The following is an 11736-nucleotide window of genomic DNA, read 5'->3' on the forward strand; positions in this document are numbered from 1 at the left end:
AGACTCACTCATGAATGAGGGGGTTGTCCTCCCCCCCCACACAAACCTGTAAATCCTTCCAAGCCAGGCCTCAAACACAACACCGCTTAAAAGAACTGAACAAAACCAAATTGCTGCCAGTCATGTTTGCTTTATTTTCATTTGTAGTGCGGAGGAATTCATCACTTGGTAAGACAGCGGCTTTTAAATTCTTTGGCATCTCCCACCTGATTGTAAAAGCCCTTGCGTGGTTGTGACATCACTAACGTTTAAATACATTCAGTAAATGTAAAACGGGTGAATTCCATGCAGAAGCTCTTGGATCTCTCAGTCATGCATTACAAATAAATACTCATAACATTTATCAGTACAGTCGCGTTTAGTTTAAGAAATCCAATATGGACCCAAGAAACCTCAGTTGTGAGTAGGACACACAACTCAAAATAAAAATGTACATTACACAAAATATGTGACATCAAATTTAACAATCAGTTGAGTGCCAATTTACTGCACTTTTTTTTTTCTTCTTCTATTGCTGCATGTTGTAAACAAGACTTAAGGAACAAGTGACAAGAGCTTTAACACATCACCTGCATAGAGTCATTTGTTTGAAAAGCCTGTAGTGCAGCAACAGAAAAACACATTTGTGTAAACTGATAGTTGTGGTACTGTGTCAGGTAGCAACAGGGTGGTGTGGTGTAATCGTCCCTTCATGTACAGTGCCGGCCCTGCTGAACCCCGAACACGTTCCCAGGCGGATCATTAAAAATGACTCCGTGGCAGTGATGCAGCAGCGCGAACGCCTGCGAAGGTTCTCGGTCTCACGCCTTTTGGATCAGGAGCACGAACCCAGTTACACGACAGAGCATCCCTGCATTTAAGCCCTTGACGGTGACAAACGCGGAGCTACTGCGTGGAGATGAGGTGGACGATCATGCGGATGATGCGGGAGCCGCGGGGGCAGCTGCACAGGTCCATGCTCGGGCTCCTGATTTTGTCCTCCAGCAGCTGGTCCAGCTCCCAGCGCAGCTCCTTCACCAGCTCAGCCACCTGGAGAACACACACACACATTTAAAGAGCCAAGTTTAGTCGAGTGTATTCAGATTTATATAGTTATTTTTGGCATTTCTAGTTCTACGTTTTCTACTTTAAAAAGTGCTTTTATTGTCGACTTAAATGATACTAATGCAGACTAAAATCAATCAATTAACACGTATGTTTTAATCACGTATGAGGCATTTATTTCCTACTGTGTAACAGTATTAGTGAATTATGTTTTTGGCTGCACACGCCGTTTTGTGTGGAGACCTCATAACAGCCTGTTAAACCTTTAAAGCATATTAAACTACTTTACAAACAGCTTGTAAACTTTTTTTTATAACAACCTTTCTCACAGAGGTCTGGGCCATGATTATTTATCATCTACAGACTTTTTTTTCCCCCTCATCAGTCGATACACTCTCTGTTATCGTTTATCCCCCTGACCTGATGTGAAGAGGCAGCAAATCTGATCCATCCGTCATCCAGGGAGATGACAAACTCTCCTTTGTGCAGCTCTACGTTGACCTGGCCGCCTCCGAACAGCACCAGAGGGTAGACTGACACCATGCTGCAGTCCCTGATGAAGATGCGGCTCGTTTTCACCTTCTCGTGGTAAACCAGGTAGGGGCTGTCGTAGTGGCGCACCTGAAACACGGAGGAGATAAATGACAATCATATGGTTTACTGACGTAGCTGACCGATCTGCCCTTTTCCAAAGACAACTTATCCTTATGATTGTGTTGAGCAAAGCGTCATCTCATCCTCTCACCGTGTAGTTGACAGACGACGGGTGCACATGGACGCAGCCGTCGCTCTTGGTCATGAAGCGGAGCTCGTTGGCTTTGGGCTGCATCTTCATCGCTCCTTTGCTGGTCATCTTGTAATTCCCCTGAGGAGCTCGTACCTGGAAAACCACAGCAAAAACGGGACATGAAGCATGAGGCCGTTTCTCGTAGTTATTTTTTTTTACTAGCAGTAAAAACGCACCTGGACCACATTGGGATAGAGTGCAGCACAGAGCATGGCGGACATCAGCCGGATGTTTTCTGAGTTCAGGTTTGCCTGGGAAGCAAAAAACACACATATATTCAGATATTATGTGACATTATGTGTCTCGGAATTAACGGTCAGATCGTTGAATGAGTGTGTGTCACCTCAGGACCAGTGGCCTCCAGGACACCGTCAGTGCCCTTAGAGCACATGCGCTCAATAACCCTGGCCCTCAGTCCCTCCTTGATGAAGCCAATGTCAGACAGCAGCTCAGCAAACTGTCTCTTCAGACTGGCGATCTCCTGCACACGTCACACAGTTAGCTGAAACACCTCATTAATCTCACTGAAAACACTCAAACTGAAGATAGATGTCATGTGATGCACCCATATAACCAGCTTTATTAAAGATAGAAGATAGAAACCAATGACCAAGATGAACCTTCTCAATCTAGTTGATAATTCCCTGTTACAAAAGGCATTTTTACTCCGATTAGACTCTTAATCTGATTATTAGAGGAACACTGGGATCCATGTAAACTTAGCTACCGTCAGCTCGATAATCCACCATGTCAACGGGAGCATGTTCACACAAAGGCCAGGCTGGCTGGGCTGGCTGACTTACCTGTAAACCACGCCAAGACAGGAAGTTCTCCCTGCAGTAAACGAAACCAGCCTGGTGGCCGTTCTTTGCGGCGCAGCACCATCCCTGCAAGAGACGGATAATCCATCAAAAGCTATGTCGACGCACTCATACGTATAAACACAGTCTTCCCTAAGACATAAGACAATATTCATTTATCCCACATATGGGAAACTACCTTGTTACAGTAGCTCAGAATTAGGTAAGAAATACATACAAAAAACAATAAAAGATTTGAAAGAATATACAAAATATACAATAATATGACAGTACTCAGTATATACAGCGTGGAATATAATATAATTGCTAAGATATTAAATGTGTACAGTGAGGTAGTTAGTGCAAGACAGGCAGTGCAAAAAAAAAAGCAGATTGTGCAAAAAGAAGAATCTCTATAAAAAAAAAGAAAACAGGTCTCAAAGACAAGTCTCAGGTGTGAGTTATTGTTAACTCAGGCTGCTGTTGTACAGCTTGATGGCAGTCGGGATGAAGGACCTTGCAGCGCGGATGCAGCAGTCTGCTGCTGCAAGCACTGCTTAGGTCATAAGCATAAAAATAAGCAGTCAGTACCTTATATGCCTGTAACAAAGCCAAGTGGTCACTGCTGGCCACAGCAAAGGCCAGTTTCTTCTCGTTGGCTTCCTCTCTCTTGTCCCATGGAGACACCTGGAAACAGACCAAATGCAGGAAGTAAATCCTATGGACTAAGACAGTTTTGTTTAAAAAAAATATAATTTTATGGGTTAGGAATAAATACAAGGATGAGGTGGCTGGTTAAGTGACTGTGCTGCGGCGTAAATCATCCTAGAGTCAGTGTTGTGACAGAAAAGCGACACATATGGTCTCGACGGTGGCGATCGGCCTCTTACAAACGGTGATTTGAAGGCCAGACTGGCAGCGATGGTGAGAGCCGGGTCGAGGCAGCGAAAGATGGCGCCGAACAGCATGAGCTTTCCAATGCGCACGTCTACAGGCAGGCAGGCCAGGTGGTAGCCCAGCGGGGTCAGCTTCTCGTCCACGGTCAGAGCTCCCAGGTCCTGGAGGCGCTGCTTGGCCGCGTCCAAGCTCCCCATGGCCGGGGGCTCGATGAGCCGAGAGAACACCGACTCCAGAGTCAGCTCCGCGAAAACGTCCAGGATCTTGATTCTGTCACGAGGGAGCGTAAATAAAAGCACGGTGAAGAGGATGCTCATGTGACCCAGCCACATTAGACGCACACACAGGTGCAAAAGCAGCTTTCCCACCATTTTCAAGTATAAGTCCCTACAGCCTCGTCGCACATAAATCTCCATTATTTGCATTAAGAGAGACAATAAAGCCACTTGGCATCGTTGAAAGAGCAAACAGATGGATGTACCGGAGGCTGAGCTGCTCCAGGGGAACTCTCTGGATCTCAGGCAGCTGTTGCTCAGACAGCTGGTGTTGGAAGCAGTGGCTGGTGAAGAGGTGGAAGCAGACGCCCGAGGCCACGCGACCTGCTCGACCCTTCCTCTGCAGCGCGTTGGCCCGAGAAACCCACGAGTCCTCCAGGCTCTCCATGCTCTTAGTAGCATCGTATCTGAAAACACGAGCAAGAAGAGTGGATAAATACTGCATCAGTGAATCTAAGCATGTCATAGATCTATTTTATTTGGTTTTATGTGACAATAGAAGAACATAATTTACGACTAAAGATTTCCATGCTAGCATATCATAACGCTACCTTTTTTCCTTCATCTTGCCAGAGTCGATGACGTACACCACGTCGTCAATGGTTACCGAGGTCTCAGCGATGTTGGTGGAGATGATGATCTTCGTGACACCCTCTGGGGGCCGGCTGAAAACCGCCTGCTGCTCCTCATTGGACAAAGTGGAGTGGAGTGGGTACACCACACACCTGATGTGGACGATGTACAATCACAGTTAGAATTAGCTAAGGTTTTACATGTTGTTGTTATGACGTGGGAATGTTCCTGCTGGAGGTAACGAACAGAAAACAACACAAAACATAATTTTCGCTGAAAACCAACACGGCTGCTTTCTGTAAAACACACACGGACCTGGACGTGCGCCTGTTGTTGAACATCCTGTTGGACTGGAGCTGCTCATACAGCATCTTGATCTCAGCGAGTCCAGGCAAAAACACGAGAACGGCACCTGTGAAGAATCCCCAAGAACACACCATCACACCAAAAGAAATACCCAAATTGAAATAGCAACTGGACATTGTATGCAGAAGGTTCTTACCTGGTGGGTAGTTGTGCTTTCCACCCACTATCCACTCCAGCAGGCTTTCCACCAGGTCCATGTTGATCTTGTCCAGGTCCATCGCAGCGATCGTCTTGAGCACAGACTTCTTAGTATCTGCATCAGCAAAACAGAACGTGACATTAACGCGCTGAGAGGCGGCGGCAGCAGCAGTTTGTCTGGTTCAAATCCAGGAGGTTCACTTGTCACCTTTGTATCGGACTGTGAGATCCTGCAGGCTGAGCTGCTGGTCCGGGATAGAGTCTTTGACAAAGTCCTTCTTACAGAAAGACATGAAGTTCCAAACGTCATCGCCCAAGTCATCCACCACGTCCCTCGAGTTGCCTTTGCTTCCTCTCCCACTCCCGGAAGAAAAATTCTGTTTCCCTGAGCGCATGTACGGGCTGCCATCCTCAATGACATAGCTGGGACAAGAAATCAGAGTACAGAGTGAGTGCAGACACTTGGTTATTAAACATGTAGGGAGACACATCTTTACATATTTATATATTGAAAGGTGGGAGGATCTACTTACCCAGTTTTAGCGATGGCATCTTCGAGAAAGAACTGATCAACAGGGAAAGTACGCCCTGGAACGAGACATATCCATTAAGAGGGAGAGAATAATGGATGGATTTGAGGTGGACACAGAATATAAACCTCGCAGGTTGGGTGTAAAATAGATGATTATTACCTGGTATGTGAATAGTAGGACAGTTGTAGAAATACTCGGAGAAGAGGTTGGCATTAAGAGTGGCACTCATTAGAATAATCTTCAAGTCTGGCCTTTGAATAATTAAGTCTTTGAGCACCAACAGCAGGAAGTCACTGAAAATGACCATAAAGAGAAATATTGTGAGTATAATTTGCATGCATACATATAATTTGCATTGCACCATCTGTACAGTCTCACCTCTCCTCCGTCCGCTCATGCACCTCGTCCACGATGACATGCGTCACACCTTTAAGGTCCGCTTCGCCCTCCAGCCTCCTCAGCAGCACACCTGTGGTGCAGTACAGCAGTCTGGTGGCTGACGTCTGAACGGGACAGGCAGAGAAAATTATTCTCCCACGTTTTACTAAGAAGCCAGTTCTTCAGAGCACTGGATGCAAAGACGTTCACGATGAATGTATCCGTACCCTGACGCTCTCCAGGCGGATCTGGTAGCCCACGGAGTTCCCCAGGCACTCTGCGCGCTCTTGCGCCACTCTCTGGGCCACGGAGATGGCGGAGATGCGGCGTGGCTGGGTGCAGATGATGTTGGCCACCTGGTCTGCTGGACCGCTTAAAGAGGCGTCCAGAATGAACTGAGGAATCTGAGTGGTCTTACCACACCTGCAGAAAAGTAGCAGAAAACGGACAGATCTATGGTCAAAGAATATTTTCAAGAATACTAAGCAACTTTACTAAGTTAGTTACTTTAATATTTGTAGATTTTGTATTTTAACTTTTAGGCAATAATGTGTCAGCGTTATCAAAATGAAGTCAAATCTTCCTACCAGTGAAAACAATACGTACATTCAGTTACTCGATTTTATGCAGTAGTACTTAAATCATACAGTATCTTCATTGAGGTCACAATATGTGAAGCCACCAGATAATTTTCTACATATTCTATACTAAACACTTCACTATTGCTGTTGTCGATATCTAGACTCATTTCAGCTCTCTGTTAAACCAAATCAAGTTTGCACAAAAAGCATGTGTATGTCAAAACTTACCCAGTCATCCCGCTGACCACCAGCACCTGACATTCGTCCAACACATCCAGGATGTTCTCCTTTTCTTGCCAAGCTGGGAGGTTACTCCTCTGCTCCAGCATTGACTTGAATCGCCTTGATGACTAAGGTGACAGAAGAATTAAAAAGAATGTATTAAAACATGAACAGTGTATCAGTAATACAGTAAAATACTTTTTTTTTTTTTTTGGTCAGTCCCACCTGTTTCTTCTGGAACTCCCGGCACAGCTTGCCGTTTTCTTGCAGTACGTTGCCCATCTTCTGATTGTGCTTATTCACCATCTTCTTCCTCAGGTTGACGTAACTCTCATCCACAACAGGAACAGCTTCGTCTTCTTCATCTTCGTCCCTTTCATCCAGATCCTCAGCCTCTCCGGTATCTTTCACTTAAAACACAGGATTTCAGCATGAATACGTTTCTGAGTTCTATGTAAAGAAATCGTGAATGAAGTGATCCAGGTGACTCACCATCTACGCGTCTCTGGTTGTTGGATGGAGCAGTCCTCTTGTTGTTTGTGTGATTGCTGCTGCTGGTGCTGCTAGCCCTGGTCTCCTCGGGAGCATTGCTCCTCACGCTCTTACTCTTTGCTATGGTAAGAGAAGGTGGAGGAGCCACCACGACGGGTGGGGGTGAGCTGTATTTGTGATGGTTGACAGCCAGCAGTTCCTTCATGGTAACTTCGTCCTCACATAAACTTATCAGAGAGTAAACGACAGGTTCGCTGGACTTTGCTGCAGACAACGCTTCACCAAATAATCTCTCTGTCACACTGAGCCTCCCTGAAGCCCCGGCAGACTCGTCATTGGTGCTGAAGGCAACTATCGGTGCCTGGAAGGGGTAACGGTTCCCTTTGGGGAAGCGAACCTCTAGTTCATACTCAGGAGGAGAATAACTGCTGATGCCAGGCTGGCTTGGACCTGTTACGTCTGAGCAACCAGACCCAGGCTTCTCTTTTGGGAGAAGTTCATGTTTGAATTTGCATTTGTCTCCAAACCGGCAGCCTTGACCTTTCAAGTAGAATCTGCAGATGTCACGGTTATTTGTGGCTTTTCCACCATTTCGACCCTTAACCACTCCCACGCTTTTGGAAGCACTGTTTGAGAGGAACGAGAGATCTAGGGTTACAGTCCAGACTGCGTTGGCGATGCGCTCACTGAAGCGGTCACCATAAATGGCAGCCAGGGCCAGGGATTCCTCTTGTCGCTGGCTCAAGCACTCATCCATAGGGACCCCATCAACGCCGTCGGGGCAAACGGCTTTCTGGCCGTAGCGCTCTGTGAAAACCTGAAGCAGGAGCTGCTCAAGAGTGGCTCCAAAATCTCCACCACACGTCTCCAGAGCTTGTTTACTGCGCTCCCTGTCAAAACCATACCTACACACAGGAGAGACGAAGAGAACAGAGGGGTAAACATACACCAAACTTCTTCCATTTCAATCTAGACAGGCTCAAAGGTGGAATGACTGTGTGTAAATACAACATTCAAAATTGGAAATGAAATAAAAGACAATCACCTGCAGAGTTTTCCTATGGCAAATAATGAGATGATTGGTTCAGGCGTTGGCCGCTCGTCATCTTCATCTGGGTCATATTCTGGGCTTTCTGCTCGCTCCACAGGCTCATCATTAGTGGCCCAGAACTGGCCTTCATCGCGGTGATCCAGTTCATCAAATTCCTCCTCCTCTTGTTCCCCTGAATAATCTGAACCAGATTCACTGTGGAGGAGATATTTGTATGAGTCCTAGCTTTCCAATTAAGTCTCCTTAAGCAGATGAAGCTTATTGTGTGCATGTTCATGAGCATGTACTCACTCATAAGGCTCATCAAAGCCCTGGGTCTGTAGATGTCGCAGTAGCTCCTTGAGTTGTTCTTGGTTCTCGTTAGTCATGAAGATCCTCTGCATGGGCATGGTGCTCGCTTCTGGCCTGAAGCTGTCCCCAGGCTTCGGGTAAACCCTGGTATTCGCCAGGGACCTCGGGAGAGCCTTACCGCTGCTTTTCCCATCCCTTCTACCGTCTCTCTCTCGATCCCTGCCCCCCTTGCCTCGACCCCCATCCCTGCCACTGGAACGTCCACTGTCACCTCGTCCTCTGCTGGGTCTGCCAGGTAAATACAGAGGGAGGTGAGAAAACAAAATCAGCTGTGCACAAAGACAATAATCAAATGCTTGCACTGTGATTTTGTACCTGCTGGAACGAGCGGGTCCAAAATCAAGGCTGAAATCATCATCGTCATCGATCCAGTGACTGGCTCCTGATTTCCGACTTCCACCTCCACCTCCGCCCCCTCCTCCGCCTCCCCGGCCACCACCTCCTCCTCTTGGTTTGTTAAATCTCCCTCCTCCTCTGTTTGGCTTCCCACCTTTTCTCCTCGCACTCATGTCTCTGCCAAAATAATACCATCCTTAAAATCAGCCTAGCTCTAAAACATCACCACCAACACACAATTCTTTGGTTAAAATAATGATACTCACTTTCAATCAGTGTCCCGTCATTGCAGGAGAAATGCATGTACTGGGATTTGGGAGCCTCCAATGATCCTGGATAAAGCAGAGAGAGAGCTGCTAGTTGCGGAGGCAGAGCAGGAAGATACTGTGCATCCACTGCACAGCACAGATCTGCATGTAGCTGCGGGGTCGCTCACTGGAGCACGTTCGGTTCAAGTGCGAGCAAACTCGATGGTGTCTGACACACTGCGCTGGTGGCTACAATTATGCAACCAAAGAGAAACACTAACAACTCTCCCGGGGAGGTGGGATTTAATTCCACGGCTAGACGGATTTTAATGTGGATTATTAGCAAAGAACAACAGAGTGGAGCATATGTCTTTCTGGAAATAACGTCACATATTGTCTGGAAGTTAAGTTTCTATTTCTAGTAAGTGGTTTCAGCTAGCTAACAAGCTAACAGCTAGCAATCCTCACTTTTGCTAAGTCAAGCTAGGTTAGAAAAGCTTCATGACGAGTCGAGAGGGCGAAGGGGTGCCATAAAATATAGAGACGTATTGTAAAGTACAAAATGAGCACGGAAACTAAACTTTAATTACTGGTGTGAACATACCTGAGCCAGCTGTTCTGTCCACCGGCTAGCCTGCATCTCTTCCATTGGCCGAAAAAGTTTCTCTTCCGGGTTACAGGTTTTGCGCTTCGTAAACACATTTTGTAAATCTACGTAAATATTTTTAAAATATTTTTTTTGTTCACTCGGCAAATGTAATTCAACGTATGTTCGAGTAAACCAGATTTTAACGAAAAATAATATAAATAAATAAAAACTTTCAAAAACTCGTACTAAATTGGTAACCATGGTAACATGCAGCATAACGCGGAAGTCACGGTTTACAGTTAGAACCCGGTTAGGACTGTTTATTTTGCGGTCTGTCGAATTGAACAAATATACCACATAGAGCCGTCTTGTGTCATTTCATCAACTTCCCAATCCGTGACGTCTTTTCACATCTCAAAAGTTGGCACAGCGGTATTTCCTGACAACCATCTGCCAGCTGGGGGAAGCTGTCACGGATGTCTGGTAGGGTGTGAAGATCTGATCTCTAACACCCAGCACTTTCTCTGACACACACACACGAGTCATTCTGCTTTTGCTATGATGTCTAATTCTTGAATAATTTTCACCCACAAAAAGAAAGACTCTTTGCATGAAATTTGCATGAGTTTAAATGAGTCTGTTTGTTTACAGGAGAAGGCCCTCATCAGATCTGCTACGTTTTCCCCAATGGGGACAGATATGGTGAGTGATAACTTGGTTGATTTAGCTTTGCACATTTACTCCAGCTGCATAACATGAGTGTCTCAATAGAAGGGGAGAGCAGCAGATCTGAATCTGGAGCGATGGTGAGGAGTGGTACTGGCAAACACACCTCAGCCTGCGGCATCATATACACTGGGGAGTGGAGCGAGGACAAAGTATGTACCTGCTGTGTGTTTATGTATTACCTCCCGACTAACACCTGTCATTGCGCTGGTTAGCCGTGCATACTTCCCGTTTTGTTCTCTTCTTGTCCCAGATGCACGGCAGAGGCATCCTGCAGCATCCCTCTGGAGCCAGATATGAAGGAGAATTCAAAGACAACATGTTCGACGGCGCGGGAACGTACACTTTCCCAGACAGCACCGTGTATAGAGGTCACTTTCACGAGAACAGGTAAATAAATAAATAAGGTTACACAATTGCACTAATTATTTGGATTGATACATTTTATTCTGTAAACTGTATTTTCATATTTAAGAAGTGTTATAGCTTATTATTACGGTGGCACAGATCTAATTCCATACAACTCTAATGATTATTGAATTTTTTTATTCCAATTTTAATGTAAAACTCTAAAGATATGACACTTTAATATACAGTTGAGAGGCAGAATCAACTGTTCTGTACTCCTGACATTGTCACTATATATTTTAACTGTATTCTTAAGCAGCTACATATAATAACTCTCATGTTACGACTGCTTTTACATGAGGCGTGTGATTTTAAGACATCTTAACCGGTGTGCCGCAGGTTGGACGGAGACGGGGCCTTCGTTAACACGCAGGGAGTGGTTTGGACGGGCGAGTTCCACGTCAAGGCAGCGCTCGGTCTGAAAATGCAGCTCAACCTTTAGGCGTTACATGGTTTTTGATGTATTTAATCCTGCTCTAAACCATGCACGTGTACGTATTAGTGGGTAAATATCTGCTCAATCTGTGAGTCATGTCTGGTGCTCAGAGGTATTATCTTAGCTCTGTCTCCTGCTGTGGTGGTCGAAGAGCTTCGGCACAGAAGCCGCCTCTTTCTGGAAGCGTCATTTCACCTACAAAAGATGACACTGAGTTTATTTTTTTCTGTGAATACTCATCGCACTTAGTCCCAAAATACATCCAGGGATATTAGGATTTCAAATAATTAACTTGTATCTGAAGCATTAAACATGTCTCACTCCTCGCTCGCTGTGGTGGTGTATCTTGACTATGTGAGGGCGAAGGACGATTGGGGGAGTTTTACATCATCCCACCACTGGCCAGTGTCAGAGGGGGGTCACACGCTCGCGTTCCCATCCTCCTCGACAGCTGTAGCCAAGCTGCTGGAACATTTGCCCGAGGAAGTGCATGATGACACATGCG

General features: G+C 45.9%; 2 protein-coding genes across 2 annotated transcripts; one reads left to right on the forward strand and one right to left on the reverse strand.

The window, feature by feature from the left end:
• Window positions 1-110: 110 nt before the first annotated feature.
• On the reverse strand, window positions 111-9755 carry dhx57 (DEAH (Asp-Glu-Ala-Asp/His) box polypeptide 57). The gene is made up of 25 exons (XM_047574576.1): window positions 9677-9755; window positions 9091-9156; window positions 8804-9001; window positions 8429-8716; window positions 8132-8332; window positions 7087-7991; window positions 6820-7004; window positions 6601-6722; window positions 6019-6214; window positions 5792-5916; window positions 5573-5706; window positions 5414-5468; window positions 5089-5303; window positions 4879-4995; window positions 4692-4788; window positions 4355-4528; window positions 4010-4210; window positions 3522-3798; window positions 3223-3318; window positions 2635-2718; window positions 2175-2312; window positions 2008-2082; window positions 1790-1924; window positions 1465-1665; window positions 111-1029 (listed from the first exon to the last, which is right to left on the reverse strand). The coding sequence occupies exons 3-25, from the start codon at window positions 8995-8997 to the stop codon at window positions 886-888; spliced, it is 4359 nt and encodes a 1452-aa protein (XP_047430532.1). The 5' UTR covers window positions 8998-9001; window positions 9091-9156; window positions 9677-9755; the 3' UTR covers window positions 111-885.
• A 129-nt stretch (window positions 9756-9884) lies between these two features.
• On the forward strand, window positions 9885-11557 carry morn2 (MORN repeat containing 2). The gene is made up of 5 exons (XM_047574582.1): window positions 9885-10144; window positions 10313-10363; window positions 10433-10539; window positions 10641-10777; window positions 11135-11557. The coding sequence occupies exons 1-5, from the start codon at window positions 10138-10140 to the stop codon at window positions 11235-11237; spliced, it is 405 nt and encodes a 134-aa protein (XP_047430538.1). The 5' UTR covers window positions 9885-10137; the 3' UTR covers window positions 11238-11557.
• Window positions 11558-11736: the final 179 nt, after the last annotated feature.

This window comes from Mugil cephalus, chromosome 22, assembly GCF_022458985.1.
Source record: "Mugil cephalus isolate CIBA_MC_2020 chromosome 22, CIBA_Mcephalus_1.1, whole genome shotgun sequence".
NCBI lineage: Eukaryota > Metazoa > Chordata > Actinopteri > Mugiliformes > Mugilidae > Mugil > Mugil cephalus.